Source organism: Aspergillus bombycis (assembly GCF_001792695.1).
Source record: "Aspergillus bombycis strain NRRL26010 chromosome Unknown contig00131, whole genome shotgun sequence".
Lineage (NCBI taxonomy): Eukaryota > Fungi > Ascomycota > Eurotiomycetes > Eurotiales > Aspergillaceae > Aspergillus > Aspergillus bombycis.
In genome coordinates this window covers 63,007-83,461 of record NW_019170133.1, presented here as the reverse complement: position 1 = coordinate 83,461, position 20,455 = coordinate 63,007, and the positions used below count along the sequence as shown (strand labels likewise).

At 45.5% G+C, this 20,455-nt stretch overlaps 6 protein-coding genes across 6 annotated transcripts; 2 read left to right on the top strand and 4 right to left on the bottom strand.

Annotated features, from left to right (window-relative positions):
* Positions 1-1,610: 1,610 nt before the first annotated feature.
* Positions 1,611-3,318, bottom strand: ABOM_011147 (NADH:flavin oxidoreductase/NADH oxidase family protein; the record flags this gene model as incomplete). The annotated part of the gene is made up of 7 exons (XM_022538275.1): positions 1,611-1,676; positions 1,742-2,089; positions 2,199-2,435; positions 2,504-2,523; positions 2,577-2,996; positions 3,080-3,185; positions 3,244-3,318. The coding sequence occupies 7 exons, from the start codon at positions 3,316-3,318 to the stop codon at positions 1,611-1,613; spliced, it is 1,272 nt and encodes a 423-aa protein (XP_022384505.1).
* Positions 3,319-4,317: 999 nt separating this feature from the next.
* ABOM_011146 (acyl-CoA dehydrogenase family protein) lies at positions 4,318-5,726 on the top strand (the record flags this gene model as incomplete). The annotated part of the gene is made up of 3 exons (XM_022538274.1): positions 4,318-4,818; positions 4,880-5,508; positions 5,576-5,726. The coding sequence occupies 3 exons, from the start codon at positions 4,318-4,320 to the stop codon at positions 5,724-5,726; spliced, it is 1,281 nt and encodes a 426-aa protein (XP_022384504.1).
* A 2,641-nt stretch (positions 5,727-8,367) lies between these two features.
* ABOM_011145 (uncharacterized protein) lies at positions 8,368-10,518 on the top strand (the record flags this gene model as incomplete). The annotated part of the gene is made up of 4 exons (XM_022538273.1): positions 8,368-8,631; positions 8,731-9,166; positions 10,058-10,267; positions 10,355-10,518. The coding sequence occupies 4 exons, from the start codon at positions 8,368-8,370 to the stop codon at positions 10,516-10,518; spliced, it is 1,074 nt and encodes a 357-aa protein (XP_022384503.1).
* A 2,177-nt stretch (positions 10,519-12,695) lies between these two features.
* Positions 12,696-13,745, bottom strand: ABOM_011144 (sterol desaturase family protein; the record flags this gene model as incomplete). The annotated part of the gene is made up of 1 exon (XM_022538272.1): positions 12,696-13,745. The coding sequence occupies one exon, from the start codon at positions 13,743-13,745 to the stop codon at positions 12,696-12,698; it is 1,050 nt and encodes a 349-aa protein (XP_022384502.1).
* Positions 13,746-16,109: 2,364 nt separating this feature from the next.
* ABOM_011143 (uncharacterized protein) lies at positions 16,110-16,837 on the bottom strand (the record flags this gene model as incomplete). The annotated part of the gene is made up of 3 exons (XM_022538271.1): positions 16,110-16,262; positions 16,329-16,721; positions 16,787-16,837. The coding sequence occupies 3 exons, from the start codon at positions 16,835-16,837 to the stop codon at positions 16,110-16,112; spliced, it is 597 nt and encodes a 198-aa protein (XP_022384509.1).
* A 1,228-nt stretch (positions 16,838-18,065) lies between these two features.
* On the bottom strand, positions 18,066-19,445 carry ABOM_011142 (uncharacterized protein; the record flags this gene model as incomplete). Its single annotated transcript, XM_022538270.1, has 3 exons — positions 18,066-18,205; positions 18,274-19,104; positions 19,178-19,445. The coding sequence occupies 3 exons, from the start codon at positions 19,443-19,445 to the stop codon at positions 18,066-18,068; spliced, it is 1,239 nt and encodes a 412-aa protein (XP_022384508.1).
* Between the last annotated feature and the right edge of the window lie 1,010 nt (positions 19,446-20,455).

The window sequence follows — 20,455 nt, the reverse complement described above, 5'->3', positions numbered from 1 at the left end:
TTAGTTTTGATAGAATTTTTAATAAAAAATATATTTTCTTTTTATATAGAATTAATAAACAGAATCTTTTAAAATTATTAATAATATATTTTTACAGTCAGTTAGGATAGTAAGATTAATACTAGATTAACTGTAGTTAATCTAGCTTACTGTCTACTATATTTAATAAAGATTAATAATCTTAATATTAAATACAGTTAATCTAGATTAACTGTCCAATTTTCGGCTTAACCGTGGTTAGATATAGAAATTCTATTAACCTAGCTATAACCTAGCGGTTAGGTATAACTGACCCTATTAACCTAACCTAACCTGGCCAAATGCCAGTCTAATTCTGACTTATTTACTGAGATTATTATAAAATAGAAAAGCGGAGAACTATACACCGTGTATAAAAAAATATTTAAAATGAAAAAATACTCTACTAGACAGCTATCTATAAAATCAGATATTTTAGTTTAAAAAACTCAGAAATTTATATAAGACAGAAATTCTACTATAGTCTATAACTACTATCTCAGTAGATATAGATACTCCGGTAGAAAATCAATATATATATACTCTACTAAAGTGCTCTAGTTACAGTATTTTAAGATATAAAATTACTTATTGTCCTAATTATTAGACTATTTAAATTTTCTATAGAAATATAGATTTTTCAGTTTTTTCAATAGCTTCAATTCTAGGAGGCGCGAAAAACGCGTGGGGCTGATCCAGCGGCTTACAAGACCCAGCGGCTTATCGGTTACATTAATTGATACTTTGTCGCTAAGACTGAGAGAATAGTTCGGACAGTGGCGTTGATGACAGTGCAGGAACGTATTCAAGCTCAATCATGTCCTCCTTGAATTTATGCGGGGATGCAAGAGGAATGTCTGACTTGATGTGTCTGCCCGGCCTGTTGAGAGCAGATGAGCCATTGCACTTTCAATGTTAAAAATGTTCGTTCCAAGAGCGTTAGGGCCACGTACTATCCACCCTGCCATCGCTATGAGCATGAAGCAAGGCACCTTTCGGTAGTTGTTTGACGATACGCCGCAACTCCGTCTTCTGGATGGTATCTTTTGCAAGGTCAAATGCGATGCCGGGAAATAAGCCTGGATATCCATCATTTGAGTCAGGTGACCAGATAGTGGCAAGCTCATGGGTTCGAATATGTTGGACGATAGAGCAAGCTCTCTGCTCTATGGCGGAAAGACTTTGTCGGAAAGGATGGTCTATAGGGGAAGCTTCGCATTGGCACATTTTTATGTTGCCAACTGTAGCCATAATGAAATCTACTATGTCTGAGTTTCTGTTCCGAATCGAGTATCTTGTTTTTCAAAAACAAATGATTTTGAACCAAGTTGTCTAACTCTGTCATTGTGTTTGTTTGTTGGATAATTTTTGAAAGATTATTTCGTTTGGCTTGAAACCAGGTGGTCTACCGTGTGAAGTTAAACTAGTTTTCTGCTATCCGATTCAGTATCTGCACTATTTTTTATATTATCTATAGGGGCGGTAAAAGTATATTCTGATTTATATAGAATTAGGGTAATCTATAAGTAGCCATATTAATAGAGATACCGAGTAAATATATATACCGCTTTCACAAATCCAATACAGTAACACTACGAGGAAGGCGGAATGGTCTTCAACCCTTTCGATATCCTCTTAATTTGGTTGGAGTAGTACGCCTACATACGCCGATTAGGACTGATGTGCAATCAACACAAACCAAAGGGTATGAGGAGAAACCTACCGTTTCCAAACCCATGCCCACAGCCTTTCCTGGAACGCATCTAGCGTAAAATGGAGGGGGTACCCTCTTCAATTGCAGTTTTGCGTCTTCATCCGCGACGCTCTCGTTAAGCAGTAACTTTGGAAAGCTCGGGTTGATAGCCGCGGGACGTGCAACTCCTATCAGATCACAAGCGCCATGTTCGATAGCATATTCCGCTCCACCACGTGTGCGAAAGCCGCCAGTCAACATTAGAACGAGGTTTGGGTATCGCTTTCTTGTTTCGGTGGCGAATTCCAGGAAGAATGCCTCTCGAGCGACGCTCCGAGAGGACTTTTTTTCCTGAACGGTATTATGTGTGTTCATCATCTGTATAAAAGAACAACACAAATCAGTTGCTGCCATGGCTAAACTGGACTATCCCATGTAGCATTTTTTCTATACATGTGTATGCACATGGGTGGAGACTTGCACCTACTTCGGGATTTGTATAGCTTCCTCCGCTTACTTCGAGGAAGTCGATACCAGCCTCGACAAAGAGACCGATCTGGGCCATGGTATCTTCAAAGGTATCGGAGCTGTGGTCTGCGGAGTTGAGTTTCATGCCAACACAGAAATTTGCAGGGACAGCTGCTCGGACACTCGAAATGATGCCCAAAGCAAACTTGGCGCGCTTGGACGGGGAGCCGCCGTAAGAATCGGTTCGCATATTGGTCTTCGTATTCCACGGCATTAGTTAAATATATTTTAACAAATGGAGAGTGGAAATGGGGGTGAGTATACCGTTGGATTCAGAAATTGATCTAGCCATTCAGGTTAACAATTGATCGTGCGATGAAGTGGGAAAGGAGCATACCAATCAGGTATCCGTGAGCACCATGCAACTGAACACCAGTGAACCCGCTATCAGCCATAAGGCGCGCGGTATCAACGAACTGAGCCGTGACAGTATCAATATCTTCCTGCATCATTTCTCGCGGATGTGGAAACGTAATCCGGCTGATGAGCCTCCCATAAAAATTGTCATCGATCACTAGAGGAACCGAACTCGGAGCAATAGTTGAGCCACATATGCCACGCTTTCCTGCAAGCCGCAATGACTGCCGCCCTGGATGATTGATTTGCACAATACACGGGGTGCCATGCTGGGTGCAAGCTTTTGCATATGATTTCCAAGCTGGTAGCAACTCTTTACCGTTTTCTTCGCCAGTGTAGCTTCCGTGAACAGCAGGATCATATGGTGTTCCAAGATGATTAACGTCGACTTGAACATTGCCTAGTAACAGAAATAAATGCCTAGCTCTAGGTATGCACGCATAATGGATGTCGCTTTTGACACATTGCAGGGCTACAACATACCGGTGAGAACAGCTCCCCACCCACCTCGGCCCCATTGATTATACGCTTCAGCAAGATCATCGTTTGGCAGATTCCCCTGCCCACACATCATCTCGGCCATTGATGCCTGCCAAAAAAGGATCAGATATTGTTCATTGGCAAATTTGGAATTCCTTTGGTGATACCTTGACGATGCGGTTTGGGAAGACCACGCCACAAGGGAGGTTTACGGGGTTGTTCAAAGGAGAGGGCATGGTCATAGCAAGAGTGATAGTTTATAATTGATCAATATTTACACATCATGGCGAAGTCAAAGTATTTATAATTATAGTCTTGGCGACGGCAACTCTCCTACATTCCCAAATCGGTCGTTCTTGCGAGCCGGCCCTGTGGTTCTACCGTATCACGTGATCTATCTGCCGGCTTCCTAATCGGGCTGCAGGACACGGGCCACTTGTTCGACCGAATCTCACCAGAATCAGAATCAGATATTGGTGTTTGCCCGAGTTTAGCTGGAGGGAATACAGAAGGAATATTGGCTGTGCAGCAAGCAATTTGTGGGTATAGTATTTATAGCCTGGTTAATAGACAAGCCCTTTCTGTGTTAAGAAGGTGTTTACTACGGAGTACTCTCGAAATTCTTCAGGGACAGGGTCTGCGCCTCTACGACGAGTCCCACTGTTTCCTGGATATCTTCTCCAGGTTCCAAACCCATCATCCCAGAGAGCGGGGGAATAACTGCCCGAGCGGCCTGGGATGGGTGACAGGGCGACAGCGCAGGATCGACGGCTACCATGGATAAACGCTCAGGCTAACTTCTCACAAGACGACGGGTCTTGGCAATTGGTCGCAAGCACCAAGTATGGGTTTCCTTGCGAGCTTTACAGTGTTGGGTGTACTGGGTGTCCTATCACCCCCAGGTGACGCAATACTCAACCCTGGGTCTTGCCGAGGATGGCGAGAATGTCCAGCCGCAAGAACACTTTTAACCAGGTAATGAAATGTTCGAGAGGTGCCACGTTGTTGGGGTGGGTGGGGGAAGCCTGGGGGAAGTCAACGTCAACCCCCACATACTATAGGGAAGAGGAGAAGCAAATCAGTTGGCGATGCCGAGGGTTGTTGCAGTTAGGGAAGTCCCCAATTTCATGTGTAAGAAATTTGACAGTGCTATATAAGACGTGCTCTGGCCTCTAAGCAGCAAGAGCTCTTCAGCTTTCCATTCATCGTTGAGAAATTGTTTCCAATCTTTAAAACATACAATGACAGGCTTTACTTTGACTGAAGATCAACAACAAGTTAGGGAGGATGCACGAAAGTTTGCAAAAGAGGTCCTCCTTGGTGCACCGGCAGAGTACCTGAAATTTGGCACCCAGGAGGAACGGTTTCGCTCAACCAGGCCGCTATATCAAAAGGCAGTGGCCGCGGGTCAAATCCGAGCTCAAATCCCTATTCCAGCGGGGGGCACTGGCGGCAGCTTTGTGAGTACTGCTCTTCAGCTCGAGGAGCACTATGCCGTGGACGCTAGTGTCTCCCTGACAATTGCAGCGACTGGCCTCGGACTGGCTCCTCTCATTATTGCGGGGAACCCAGACCTTTGGAACCGGTTCCTGCCTCCTTTTTTGAGTGGGGACGGAGAACCCTTGGCCAGCCTCGTTCACTCAGAGCCAGGGGGAACTGCTAATTGGCTGGAGAGTGGAGGAAACGGCCTACAGACAACAGCCTATGAGAAGGATGGACAGTGGATAATTAATGGGGAAAAGGTAAGAGATCAAACGCACTTACCCATTCATGAATACGAGGGAAAACTGAGAGTTTGTCTAGTTGTGGACGACCAATAGTGCGGGATGGGACCGCAAAGGAGCAGACCTGCAGTGTGTCGTATGCAGATACTGTGAAGGTGGCCCTGAGTCTTCACCAGCCCGTGACTTACGATCCTCGGTTGTCATTTTGATTGTCACTCGGGAGAATGTCGCACTGAATGGTCCTTCTTCGTATATCGTGCTGGACGAACCAGAATTGGTTGGACATCCGGCGGTATCGGGCCCTCATACACGCTTTACCAACTTCAAGGTCCCTATGGAAAATCTTCTAGCGTCCCCAGATTCAGCAGTTGATATTGTTAAGCAGAGTTTTGGGGTATCTGCAGCTATGGTCGGCGGAATGGCTGTTGGAATTATGCGAGCCGCCTTTGAAAAGGCTCTGCGGTTTGCAAAAACAAATAACCGCGGCGGGCTTGTTCCAATTATACAGCGGCAGAGCGTTGCAGATTTGCTTATTAAAACAAAAATCAAGCTGGACGCTTCACGTTTACTCACGTGGAAAGCGCTCGATAGCGTGCAGAATGGGCCCGGGGATGAAGCCGCGGTTCTCGAAGCATGTCTACAGGCGAAAATCTTCAGCTCAGAAAACGCCGTTAAATGTGTTGTGAGCGCGATGAAAGTAGTTGGAATGTGAGTTCTTATCTTTTCGTACTTTGGCACCGCACACACATAACTAACGCATCAACTCGCCCTATAGAACCTCATATGCCAGTAACCATGCCTTTGGACGGTTGCTGAATGATGCGGCTTGTCTGCCTCTCTTTGATGGTGGTAATGTGGGAATCCGGCAGCGACAGTACCAGAGTTTGCTCGAGGATCAGAATTACCAACCTTGGGCAAACCTGTGATAATTTCAAAGCCTATGTTCCTCCTGAGATATGCTGTCCCGGACTGGGAAGTACTCAGACTGAGGCCATCCTTGTTCATTGATGTTCGGTAGCTTTAACAAATTACAATTATACTAGACGGTCGGGTGGCTAGAAATCTCATTGTTGCTTCACGTATCTGTACCACGCTAGATAATTGAGTTTTATCTCGGGTTAGGTTCTGAAGTAAATTTCATTTTATGTATAAGATAAAAATGAGCAAAAAAAAAAAATTGCGCAGCGAAGCCGTAGTTAAGTTGGACCTGAGCTAACTCAGGGTGACATTACGACGGAAGGAGGCATGGATTGAGAAAATAAGATATAACATTCCACTCACAGGCGTTTATGAGTAAGACGGAAATGTAGAATGAATAAAGTACATCCTCAGATCTTTCTCCTGCTTTGCTGACATTCGACAGTGTAACTAAGCCACATATTCATAGACGAAGAGCGCTATGGCAAACGAACCACGTATTGCAAAGCATCCAAAGTTATATACTTTCTCAAGACACCATACCTATCCATAACGTGAAGTGAGTGTGATTCCACCTTTCAGAGCTTTGGAAAGGATCTTGCTCTGCTGCCCAGCCTTGGTTCTGACTGCAGATCAAGTCATGCATGTATGGGCCACCTGATTGATGATTTTCGATAATTGGGTGACCACCTTTAAGAAATCTTTCTATTTCACTTACCCTTGCTCGCATGCAGTCCAAGCCTGGAGCTGAAGGTCAGGCGTGACAACTCCAGCTTCATCCTTAGCCCCATTGATTTTTTCCCTGTGGATAATCGTATTCCCAAATATATGATCATTATGCTGCGTTAGTCTCCAATCCAGAATCCATATTTCCCTAGTTCCTGGAATACACTTTGTTAATTTTTAGGTGGTACTTAAGTGTATGGCGCGATCAGGGGCTGTCGAGTCGACTTTGGTGTATGAACTAAATGTTAGGGTACGTTGTTGCCGCGCTAATGACCTTTCGCAACAACCAGCCGATGCCTTACTAAAAGGTGAGGCGCCTGTGTTAACGCATATTACGGTACCCCTGGCATACGCTTATCATTCGGTAGGTGGTAGCTCCTCTTACCAATTTCAGTATCTCTTCTAGAGAATCTGACCATTACCTGTTCTAGCCGAGGATGGCATTAGTGCTGAACCACTATAAATAACCCTATATGACTTACATTGACCCAGGAACCATGAAGTTGCCGGATTGTTGCGTCCACAGAGATAGAAATGGCACGATTATAGCCTGCGACGGGCTCGAGAAGTCGTCACTCACGCAACGGGTTATTCACAACACAATTTAGCAACTAACGAGAAAGAATACTATATACTAGGGCTAGGAATGGTACGGTCCCGGTCCCTAAAGTTGGGACCGAGACCGGGACCGCCGGTCCTTGGTCTTTTTTTTATAGGTCTAGAACTGTACTATGGTTCCCCGGTACTATCTTGGCAGTCCCCCGCTGGGGACTATTTTTATATATTTTTAGTAAAATTTTCTCTTTTTAATAGAATAAATATTATATATAAATTAAAAAAAGTTATAAACTTTTCTATGTATATTAGATATTTAATTATAACTCTAAATAATTAATCTAGCTAATATATATTATACAATTAGATCTATTTATCTTATCTAGAGAATTATAGGACCGGACTAGACCGTAATTCGGTCCTAGATAAATTAGGACTGTACATAATCCCTAAATCTGAGAACTGGACTGCACTATGGTGCGGTCTGGTGCGGTCTGGTCTTTGGTCTTTGCAGTCCTTTCCTAGGACTACTATATACACCCTTCCCCATTTATGCGTAACAATATAGAGGGAATACTTGTCTCAGCATTCTGGGCTTGTAGGAAGATTCAAGTCTAAGGCTGTAAACCTCTGATGTACTATTCCAGAGACCTCGGCAATCTTAAGAAAATAGGAACTTTTCTACTTGTATCCTGTATAGCTCAAAACGCGAGGTCGACCTGGCTCCACAGGGAACAAATCAGTATTAGGTGGTATCAATAAATACATTTATGATTCTAGTAGAACTATCCTGGCCGAAACTAGCGATATTCAACAAACCCCAAATTCATTTACCGCGGATATGATAGCTATGTCCTTCATATCTAGTTGGCTATAGAAGCAGCAACCGTTAGTGTATGCCAGAATAGAGTTGACGAACTAGTTAACTAAGCCAAATCTGTGACAAAGAAAAAACTCAATTAAGTTAGCGGCAACAAAAGCAATGGGGCTTGCAAAGCTATGAGTGGTGGGTATGACGGCGGTGTGGAACAATCGGGCTTATAAATCCTCCCGACTCGGCACTTTAATAGCCCTAGGATTTCCCGATTCGTGAATTCTTGCGAGTCCTTGCGAACAACTCGTCAACATGATGAAATCCACTTTGTGACTGACAGCCTGCCGTCTTCATATGCTCCTACGCGTCTGTTTTGCCGAGTTTGAAACTGTGGGCCTACTTAGTGTATTCTATCACTGCGACGAAATGGCGAGAGTAGTGCCCCATATAAACACATCGTCTGGATACATTGCCGTCCCTGGAATAGTGAGAGATATTAGTATCATATATGCCATTAAAATACCTGATTTGTCTATAATCGTGCTTCATTCACAATGGCATCCATTGAAGAGTTTACCGCCATCTTTCCCTGGATATCTACAAAAAGTTTTATTATCGGCGCCCTAATGCGTATACTCTCCGGCCCGGCCCTAACGACAGCAATCTCTGAAGCAGGAGGGCTAGGGTTCATTGGGCCTGGGGCAAAAACCCTAGATACTGTCCAGGACCTTGACGAGGCATCCCACCGAGTTCACTCTGCACATTCTTCCCATACTTCGAGGCTTTCGCATTTGCCATCGGCATACGACCTTCTTCCTGTTGGTGTCGGATTTCAACGTTGAAATGATGACATCGACGAGGCAGCAGGCGCAATAGGAAGATTAAAGCCATGCGCGGTTTGGCTATATGCCCCGAAGCACGCCTCTGATTTGGAAGCGTGGACCGTTCGAATTCGTTCTGTGTCGCCTAGTACCCAAATATGGATTCAGATCGGTACCGTCGATGAAGTCCAAGGACTCCTCCAACGCTCCTATCGGCCGGATGTACTTGTTGTCCAGGGCCTAGAGGCGGGTAGCCATGGGCACCGGGACGCAATCGGGTTGATCACGATATTGCCAGAGGTCGTAGACATGGTAGAGGGCAGTGGCATTAAGATAGTTGCTTCAGGTGGCATCACAGACGGCCGAGGAGTGTCCGCCGCGTTATGCCTTGGTGCTACGGAAGTTGCTATGGGTACAAGAATTCTCGCTTCCACAGAAGTGAGGATCAGCCAGGACTATCAGCAGGAAGTGATCAGGGCAACTAACGGGGGCGTTAACACTGTACGCACGCTACTATATAACCATCTCCCAGGTACAACTGGGTGGCCTGAGCCATACATTCCTAGAGGAATAATTAACCGGACTTGGATCGAGCACCAGGCTGGCAAGTCTTTTCAAGAGCTCAAGGAACATCACGATGAAGCTGCAGCAGCAGGAGATGCACCTATGCGGGTGCCTCAATTGGACTTGTGCATCAGGTCAAAAGCGCGGCCGATATCATACATGATATCGAGAAATATGTTATGCGTCAGAGGGTGGCGTTAGATAACTCTAGGCTCTAGTCAACAGCACACTACAACATTCCATATATATACTTCCACCTGATAGCGTCAGATCTCACAAATATCATATGCAGACTGATGTACTAGTTGTAGCTCTATATGTTTTTCACTACATGCTATTACTAGAATTTGACTAGACAGATCGTATTCCTTCTCCCGCAATGGCATAAATCATTTTCATACACTCAATGACAACTTACTAGATGCAATGGCTGCAAAAAGAAAAGGGGGAGGGCGCGGAACAATGCTATGGGTAATGAATTGAGGGCCAGGAGAAATGATTATTCAGCATCAGTTCGAGCGTTAGGAAATCACCAAGATGGATCATCAGAGCCTGCAGTCTTGTGAACTAAGTTCCTGCATGTTAAGCCCAGCCTTATTACAAATCTATCTATCATTTTCGGGGCACAAACTACCTTGCCTCGGCTGAGGCATACTCGTGGACCATGTCCTTCAACGTACCTCGGAAACCTTGGACAGCATCCTTATATATCTAGTTTCATTCTCGCCCTCCAGACTACACGCTTTCTTTCTTTTGCCGTCCTGATAACTCAGCTTCTACAATGGCATTCAAAGTTGGTGTGAATTCCCCTCTTATGCTCTTGGGCTGTCAGACAGCTGACTGTTGATCTCACTGTTAGATGGGTTTCGTTCCTCAGCTGCATTCGATGTCATCAGTGATTCCCTACGGGCAAACCCGACCGAGCGCAAAGGTGTGATCCGGAGCGTGAGGGCTGTGGTGGCCTTTACTGTCAAGGGTTCCAGTGAAAAAGAGGAGACCTGGCACCTTGATCTCAAGGACCATGGTATTGTGGGTAGAGGTAGTGCACCTTCCGGCCAAAAGCCTGATGGTCAGTATACTATATTCGCGTCAGATTCTATATTAAAAATCCAACTCAATATATGAGACCAGCACTGACGGGATGAGCATAAAACAGTTTCTCTTTACCTCTCCGATGACGACTTTGCTACCCTGTTCGAGGGGAAGACCAGCACACAGAAATTGTTCATGAAAGGGAAGCTGAAGATAAGAGGGAATATTTTGAAGGCTACAAAAATTGAAAATGTCCTGAGAAAAGCGCAGACCAGGACAAACTTATAACTATCTACCAGTAGTTATACGTTGGTGTTCCTGCTATGTGGCATCTGGTCGATAATTGCGCGTATTGGTGGAATGGCCTTGTGAGCAAAACAAGAGTTTTAATCCTATTTGAGGTAGTGGATCAATATTAGGGTTCTATTAGACATGTTATGGGGTTGATTACCGAACCCATGCTGTTTGCCTGCCGACTCCTATACTGTATTTTGGCCACTACTTCGTGGCATAGCATCCTAAGACTGCCCACGCTTCTCGAGCGTGACGACGTCGATGACATATTAACTGATGCTAGATTCTCATCCATTTCAAGGTCGTGAGGGAAATGTGATGTGCTGTTCTCCTGAAGTCGCAAGATTAAGCTTGTGCTGTTGTGCTCCTGGTAGCCTGACTGCTCGCCAAACTTACGACCAAGTGGGCATAAAGTTGGAGTGCTGCCAGCAATAATGCCAAGGCCGTATTCAATACTTCACAAAATGTATAGCGAACTTGCAGCTTCTAATAAATCTGTATTCGTATATTCCTTGATAATGGGATATGGGCAATGGCTGTGGAACCCGCACTATCTGTGTTAACAGGTCGCACACTTCAAATAGAGATGGAGGACGAGCATGGAACGCAGCCCGATAATGACCGCTAGCCGACTTTTCTTCGCTTGGCCATTTGCAATTCCAAACCATGAACCAGCCAAAATACCAATGGTGAAATCAACGACCGCAGCGACTGCGTTGGACGTGTACAGAATACCCAACCACGCCGATGACGCAAGGCACCCGCCGCGGACGATCGTCCGGTTCCAGACGTAAAGAATCGGACGGCAATAGAAAACGGTTACAAAGAAGGCTAGCAGACTAACGGCAGTCATTACGCCACTAATGGTATATAAAACGAAAACGTGAAGACAATCGACGGCGACCCTCCATAGGGACATTGCAATCGATATCTCGACGCCTATAGTTATAAAGACGTAGAGAAGCTGACCAAGCTACTAAAACTGCATGAATTAGATCATTTGAACTCGAAATCAGGATACATGTACGCTCGATATCCCTACCAATAAGGCCACTCACAGATTACCCTGGTTCTGCGTCAACCAGGACATGCTTTTGCCGCCCCCATGCACGACACAGGAAATAGCACAGATGCTGAACCCGATAGCAAGAAACTAGATTCTGATTAACTATGAGTGTTGATTGCTTTTTCTTTTCAACCTGGCCTTACTACCGATAGTATTATAATAACTTCGACTAGTCCAAATAGTCGCACGGTTGAAGACCGTGCAAAGAAACTGACACGTACTATTATTGAGGAGGATGTAACAAATATAACAGCGACAGTAATTGTCACTATGCGTGGAATCCAGCACTAGGTGAGTATATTGATAGCTGAAGAGTACAGAGATGCTAGGTCATACTTCTCAGTTACTTGCTTTACTGGCCTTTGCTTCTTAACCCCGAGATAGATCGAAGCTATTATAGAGTAAAGATGTATCTCATTGCCATCCACTCTAAGTTTGTTTCAAAGATTAAGACACTGACAGCATTTAATGCGGAAGGCCAGGCCTTAGCATCTATGGCTTAAAGAGAGATTAATAGTTAACTAGGCTATCTAAAATTTTAATAGACAGACTCCTGGCATGTCCATATTGGCACCAATAGTAGTCGCTACCTTCCGCGCAGCATTGGAATTTTTGAGAATTTGGTACTTTGATATTGTTGGTGGTATGAAACCGAAGACACAATTTAATGCCAATTGTTTCACATATACTACGCACAAAGCCCTGTGGACTCTAGGGTACTGATGATGAACGCGGCTTGATAGGTTGCAAATAACCAGGTCTTGGCGAATTGGATATAAAGGTCGAACCTCAAAAATGTGAGAGAAATCATGACCGTCTGAGCAAGGCAACTTTGAGGGTGGGAGGAATGGTTATATACCCCCAGCGTGGGCAGCAGTGACATCTACCTTATAATAACATAGACACAAGTGAAGAAAATGAAAAGCGACGTGATCCTGAGTCCTTCATTTCCTTGAAGAATATTTTATATGTAAGAGCCATATTATCTAGATGTTAATATTGTAGTGTATTCCAATTAAGTTACATGGCTTCTCCTGTTGTCATCCTCAGGACCCTGCACAACCGTCAAGAGCTCTGCAAGGTGCCTCGTTGTCACAACACCACTTCAGAGGAGAGGGATTTTTGCAGGGTTGTCGTAGTCAATGTTCCCCTCATACCCCTCTACACGAGGGTACGTAGTGCCAAAGAGTTTGTCCCATATTCGTGTTTGTTTGCCGTAATTGTGACTTTTTCTCCAACCCCTGCGGTGATGAAGGTCGTGATCTTCTATGACAAGTTCCACCCCCATCATACTGAACAGCCAACTCCATGGGTTGGCCGCAATTGCCTTAATTCGCAGACCACTATGGCCGAGTGCTTCGGTAAAAATAATGTACTGCTGACATATCCACCATTCATAAAATCCCATTGGCAGGCAAAGAAGCTTTAATGACCCGTAGGTCATAAGTGGGATGCCAACAACATCAAAAAACTCCTGCTCTAGATCTGCATAAGCTGACAACAGTGGAATTGGGTGTTTTATGAGATGATGAGTGCGATGGAATTTCCACAGATAATGACTCTCATGCATCAGACGATGATACCAGTAGAACCAAAAGTCGAGAACGATGGCATATAGACCAGTTTCCAAAAGTAGCCAACCCCAACGAATTGACAACGGTCCTTGGTCTACTTGGTAGGCGAGTGTCACTAACATCAGTGGACGCAGGGTGGCACCAGATAGTAGGGACCAGACGGTTCTCCATACCCCAGTATCAGGAACCCCATCACGATCGTGGGTGTCACCGTCGAAATATCCATGTGTGTGTCCAACCTGGCGAAGCATGTGTAGTTCATGGACCCCAATTGCTTGCAACGATAGGCTATAGAATATGCCAGCAACAAGCGGCGAAAATTGGTGGCTGAAGTAGAGGGAGAAGGTCTCATGAATAACGAGAGGTATAATAGCGTGGATGAGGACCCAGACGTTAAACCGCCACTGAGATGCGTAAGGAACCTTTGCAGTCTTCGGATGCACAGGAAGTCTTTTATCAAAAGAGATAGGATGAACTGCAAGTATTTCAATAAGCCAGTGACCCGCGTTCCACCGCCGACGATCCCACGAGCGCCATGAAGATTTCATAGAGTCAATTTGACTGCGTGATTGTAGCCTCATCATGGCGAACAACCGAGCTGTATGACAGGAATTGTATTTAAAATCCTGGCCATATCCCCCTCTATCTCATGGCAACCACACAGGCTTTATAAGAATTCTACTCACAGATTCATAGCATGTGAAGGTCAGAAACGTAGTATTAATAGTAACCATCTATCCTCGGCAAGACAGATGTATATGCCTTGCACTACATGGCAACAGAATCCATTCTGCACAGGATAAGGCCATGGTTTCATATTCATGGTTGCAGTTGATGTAAGTCTGTGTCGATAAACCTCGGAATATCTCGAACCATCTTGATTATATCAACATAATCCTGGTGATAATCACAACAAGTGGTATTGCGCTATGATACTTTAGGCGATATGGGCCACGACATTCTAATCTGCCTAGTGATACGACGCTAGGGGAGGGGGAGGCCACGCCACTCACTTTTGCCTGAGCCTGAAGACGTCATGTCCCCAAAACAAAGACTAATTTCTCGACCTTCGTCAAGACACAATAGGTAATATGATTCAACTATACCCGAGGATATTTGTGCAGTGGAATGGTTACGATCACCCACATTGCAGGTTTCTCGCTCAGCTTACTCATTTAGGTCTAGCTCTACTGTTTTACACACTATCTATACAGCACACGCGAGACCTGCCGGTTGCTCATGAGGTCTGCAATGACGCTGCCATGATTCTAAGACTACTCTAATGTTGGTCCTGGTGGCTGAACTGGCCACGCTATTTGCTTCCATCAAACGGGGCCTCGTCTACAAGACCGCAACACACCTGGCAATATGGTGTTTTTAAAAGCTCGCCAGTTTCAAGAATGAAATCAAGTACACCTTGTATTCTGGATCCAGCTTGTTCCAAGTGTGAGAAGTTTGCAAAAAGTCAAACTTCTCCAATATCATGGGTAACTTGTATTCAGTCGCATATATAGAAATACCAGATAGGGTGCTGAGAATAAATAAGATTCATCATATCGTAAGTCGATCATTTCGTCAGTCTAGTTTCAAATCTTCTCTCGGAGACACTAATATCCAGCCAACAACAGATCATTACCACCAAAAATACGTAAATTATCAAAATCTCAGGTAAAACAGGAGAGCTGGCTTCTGCTAGCTAGATAAAAAAGTCTACTCGCCAGTTATTATTATAACAAAAAAAATTGAAATATAGAATCTTCTCGATATATTAGTGGCGTTCCGACCACCCACCGCCTTGTCGCCGGTGGTCTGAACGCCTTTCTGCGTGAAGCCGAGCAGTTGGACAATGTTCTGCGGAGTTCTCATACATCTAACGGTCGGAACAAGAGCACAGCCGAGCATTCATGGCGGTTTTCCTTGATGGCGATGGACAAATTGGAAACGATTCTGCAGCATACCCAGGGCAAAAACCCCGCAGACTTCAATCACGAATTGACGTTGACATACAGCGAAAAGTACACAAATTCAACTGGTCTTTTCAAAACTATGCGTGCACTTATCAACGATGACACCCGGCGTTGGATAAGCTAAATCTTTCTATTCTCACTCGAAAAGTAACAACGGCGGTCTTCTCTCATTATTTCTTTGTTCCGCCAAGATAACTATTTATATACCTAGTTTAGTCCTTTATAATCAGTTAATATTATTATTACAGAGTTATCTTTGCTAGTAAATCAGTCAGAACTTGTTTATATTCTTCTAATTACTGATTATATATACTTAGTAGGCCTGTTTCTTTGGACTCGAGTCCTGTATCAACAGTAATTTTGTGCTAACTGTATTTCTCTATAGACGGTAGTTTTGTATCGACTGTAGGCAAGAATTTTTACACGCGGTTAGCTTACTGGTTTAAGACTTGACGACAAAGCTCCGGGTGTGATATAATAGTCTAATTGATAATAAAACTAAGCAAGTCTATAGTTATTAGTTCTTCCGGCAGAAATTGATAAGATCCGTTGTTACGGAGTGGCCGCAATAGTGCGCTGTACTAGGGGGCAGGGCTTAGGCTTGCCAGGGCGCTTTAAATACATCTTGTCCCCCTTCCGGTGCTTCAAATCAAACCCTGCAGTTATTTATTCACCGAGCAACTTTCAGGCCGCATAACAGGCCAGAATGCCTTCGGCCGTGGGTCGTAATGATAAGCTTATAGTTAACTGGAGAGAGAAACGCCCTGCGAGCAGTGATAGCACTACATGAGAAGCTCTATCTACCGACAATAGGTGATTTCCATTAACAACCTTCTCCTCGCTGTTAAGCCCACACCACCCAGACATTAGAAGCTAAAGCAACTCTCTAGTCCATAAAGGTAAAGCATAGAATTTTAGAAATCAGCAATATCCATGATACATCATAGAAAATCCACCAAGGCACGCACTCTCCGCTAACTAACACTTGTGCCAACGAACAATAGTACTCCACTTATCATTATGGGAATCTTGACCCGAAAACATCTGGCCACCATGAAGACAAGTATTCTTAATAAGTTGCGCCCCGTCTGCAATATTGTTGAAGCTGGGTAGCACCTTGGTAAAAGTGTTCTTTGATTCCCGTCAGTATACATCACACCAGGATAGAAGGAAAGCAGATTTTGTTAAGAAACCTACATCATTACACCACCAAATAGCCGAAGACCAGGAGCAGCTGACCTGGCCGCAGCTGCCGGGGCCGGGTCCTCTCTGGGGCTTGCCAGGAACACCCCTCAGGTACTTGATACCCTTTTCAATGTGGACCCGTCTAGCCTTCGGATAGCCGCCGCATTTAACGTCGCCGCGCTTCGTCAGGTGTAAGGAAGTGTCTTCCTCCTCCATAGGCTGTTCAACTTCATCGGCGGGGATGGCAAACTCGGCGTCGTAGTTGGGGTTGATGTCGCGCAGCTGAGAGAGGACTTGCTCGACTGTGCCGTTCAGGACGACTGTTGAGCCGCCGGGCGTTGTCTCGACTTCCCACGAGAATTCCTCAATAGTATATCCCTCAATTGGGGATTCGTCGGGTTGGGCCTGGTAATTGGTTAGAAGAGACTAGGGGAAGATAATAGATATGATGGACAAAATATGAAACGAACCCGAGCCAGAATGCCGGCGGCCAAGAACCAGATGTAATGGAAGGCTTTCATTATCCCAGGTCTAGGTATCGCAGAAGATTGAGACGATTGAGCATGACAATCGACATTTTCTAGACACTCACACGGCTTTATAGCTTTCTGTGCAGCCCACCGAATGTTCGGTTATGTTGCTCTGGAGGGCTAACTGTGCACTAACCAAGTAGTCAGTTCAAAATCCGCAAAACCGACAAGCCAGACGATGAAGGCTTAGAAAGAAAGCCCCAGTTGCAGGACTAGGTGAGACATATCCCGAATTCCGGCCTTGATATAGATGGGTCTCTCTCAGCTACTAAAGTTCGTCGGACAAGCCTCCAAGTCAGGCACGGTTGCTTATTCGCCGTGGGTAAATCTGTACAAACCGCCAAGGGGCCATTTTTCCTCGTTACATAATTAATTATTGTTGTTCGCAGTAATGGCGTATTCGTCCGGCAGAGTCAACCCAATATCGTCATTGTTTTTGATAGTATTCCCTGTTAAAAGTTCCTGTGTCAGCTTTTAGCGAGATTTGATGGGTCGCAGAGCGCAGATACTGCCTGCTCAGTGGGAACTTGGTGCGGTAGACCCACACAGTCTCCATCCTTCGGCCAAGACTTTTGTCTTACTGCTCTGGGGGCGGATTCTGAATCGGAGTGCCGAGAGATATTGCACTAACAGCTTGAGCCAGGAAGAAAAGACTGCATAAACCCAGGCTGTCTTGAAGTTATTTGGGGGTTGCCCGGTACATATAATAGCAAATTTTAAATAAGATGTATTGGTATCTCGATGGGACCGATTCTATGCGCCTGCCCCCTTTGATACTAAACACCCCGTTCATCCACTCCGATATTCCCCACCCTGGAACCAGCGATGTTGAACTAAGACTGGCAGCTTGAAGAAATATGTCCCTGAGATTGCGCAGATGCACTATACTCTATAGGGGAAATGCATGGTACGAAGGCCCCCCCCTAAGAGCTGAAGTGGCCACAAGCTATGTTGGCTAGGAAGTTAGGGCAAGATGAAGTCATCTAGAAAATGTTACTGATGTTCTGTTCACTGGCATAACGAGAGGATTAAACCACATTTTCTTTCAAGTCACACTCCACACAACCGTATATAACAATGCGTAACTCAACCATAGGACTTTTGTGAGACCTTGACATACTACTCTGTGGTAATTGTATTGACTTAATCATAGTAGTTTCTAGTGATACCTCTAACATCACTGGCTACTCTATGTTAATGCGTAAAAGATTTAATGAATCTATACGACCTGGCGTCGATAATACTCCTCAACAAACCTCGAATGCTCCCTCTCCAACATCACCGGATCTAAATCCTCAAACGCCATACTCCAGATCGCCTGCGCCTCAGCCTTCGCAGTTTTCCTCGCCGACTCAAGGCCTGCTCCACAATCAGCCAAACCGCACTCCCAACGAATGAAAAGCCAGAAACAGAAAAGAGGGACCTACCAATATGCTGCGCCATGATCGGATACAACGCCCACCTCCCCCATTCCATTTCAACAGCCATCCGATTCAACAACAAATCCACCTGCCCACTGCCCCTGTCCCGCAAAAAACGAACAATATCCGCTACTCTCTCCGTCGGAAACACCATCGCCTGCGAACAACACCCAAATGGCTCCTCAAAAACCCCAGGGGAAGGGGGCAACACCGACGCCTTGCCCGCCTGGAAAAACAGTACCACCATCGCCGGATTCAGCACGAGCACCACTACCCCCAGCGTGCCCCAATCGACCCACGACCGGACAATCCTACTTTGGCGCCGGGCCAAATACCCCATTAGCGAAATGGAAACCGCGATGGCGAGAATAATCCAGTGCTCGTTATTTCCGCCCACGGCTCGGCTCGCCCATCCCGTTGAGCGTTCTTGGTTGAAGAGACGCATGAAAAGCCATGAATCGGCTTTTGAGGGGGGGATTTGGGAGAGGCCGAGCAGGGTGCGGATGAACCATGTGTTTGCGAGGAGGATGTCGTCTTCAAAGAGGGCAATGTAGGGGGCGCCGGTTGTGTGACAGAGTTGCAGGGCCTGGGTATAGTCGATGATACCCTTTTCGGCGTAGTTGGATGTTGATTGGAGGTGAGAGAGGTGGGATAGCTCGGCTATGCTGGCGTTGTAGGTGGTGAACGTGTCGGCAGCCGTGCGGAGCCAGGTGGTATTCCAATTTGGGTGGCTCAATGGGTTTGGTTCGGCGATGAGGATGGCCACATGGAGGTCTTGCCGTTCTTGGGCGGTCAGGGTTGCGAGGGCGCTCGCTATTGAGGTCTTTTTGGGGGTTGCTTTGGTGGTTAGCTTTTAATTTTGGGGTTGTAGGGTTGGATGATGAGAATCAACGGACTTCTAGATAGTTACTTGTTTGACGGCGGACGGAGCTAAAGGCTAGGCAGAGAGTGGGATTAGGGCCGGATTTGATGGGTGGTCCTGACGTTAGTGTTGTATTTTGGAGCCGTATGAAGGCGTCCACTTCGCTGCGGCGATGCTGGGAATATCGCTGTTCAAAGGCGTGGACTTCATCATAGAAGATGCTCCCAGGGTCGCGGTAGAAGTATGTCTTGCCATACCAAATCGTCCAGGATATAAAGGCGAGACAGAGAATTAATTTCAAGAGTAGAGGATGCATTGCAGTGGACTGTACGATCGAATGGGCGAGAAAACCTTGTCACAGAGTTTATCTACTCTGTTTACACTCAATATAGAGACATTGTCCATGATCGGATTTCACCAGGCCTATTTTCATCTACTGCACAGCCCTACGTGGTGGTGCGGTGGATCTTAGCAAGGGTCTGAACCTCAAAATGGAAGGTGTAAAGAGTAACAGGGGCCGTGGTATTATGGTAGAAGGATGCCCTAGTTGTACCAAGAGGTGGGTATATCCGACTTTACCAACCAGGATATCGAATTAGTCAAGTGGAAGGGCTAGCCGGGATTATCCTCGCGTTGACCCTAATGTTGACCTTGTTCTAACACTACTCTCTCTGTGGGGGGGATTAAACAAGGGCAACATTAGTATACACCTTGTTATCTCAAGTGTAAGAGGATATAAATCATATCTTTCAACGACATCAGGTTAACATAATGCAGAGTGTTATGGTCACGTTCTCCACATGTTTGAGTGCCAAGGAATCAGAGTGACATCGCGCTCTTGTCCGGGTTTGTTGGCAATTATTGGCCCCCACATTCCTTGAAAAAGGATATGAGTTGCGAAGGATGGGATTAGAGAGGACACATAACCGTGCTGCTTTGTTGTCCTAAAAGCTCAGGTGTGTAGGCCTCGGAAATGACTACAAAGGCCAAGGACCAGACTCTAATCCTTAAGTCTTTGAATCCGAGGCGAATGATCATTGGATGATACTCGTAAATGTCTTGGACTGGAGCTGTAAAGTGATACCGGCTCATGAGTGGAGTTGGTTTCGATGCAGGAAACCATTCCACCATGACTTAGCCTCCTTCCTGCCTGCCCAAGGGGTCAGTGGTCAATTGGTTGGTAGCGCGTCCAGTCCAATGTGGAGACTCCCAGATCCTTTCTGTACCCCTGCAAAGTCAGGGCAACGATAGGCTTTCCTCTGCCGTATCCTCGACTGCATCTAGCGACAAGTGGAAGGCACAAAATCAAGCTGCGTAGGTGATATG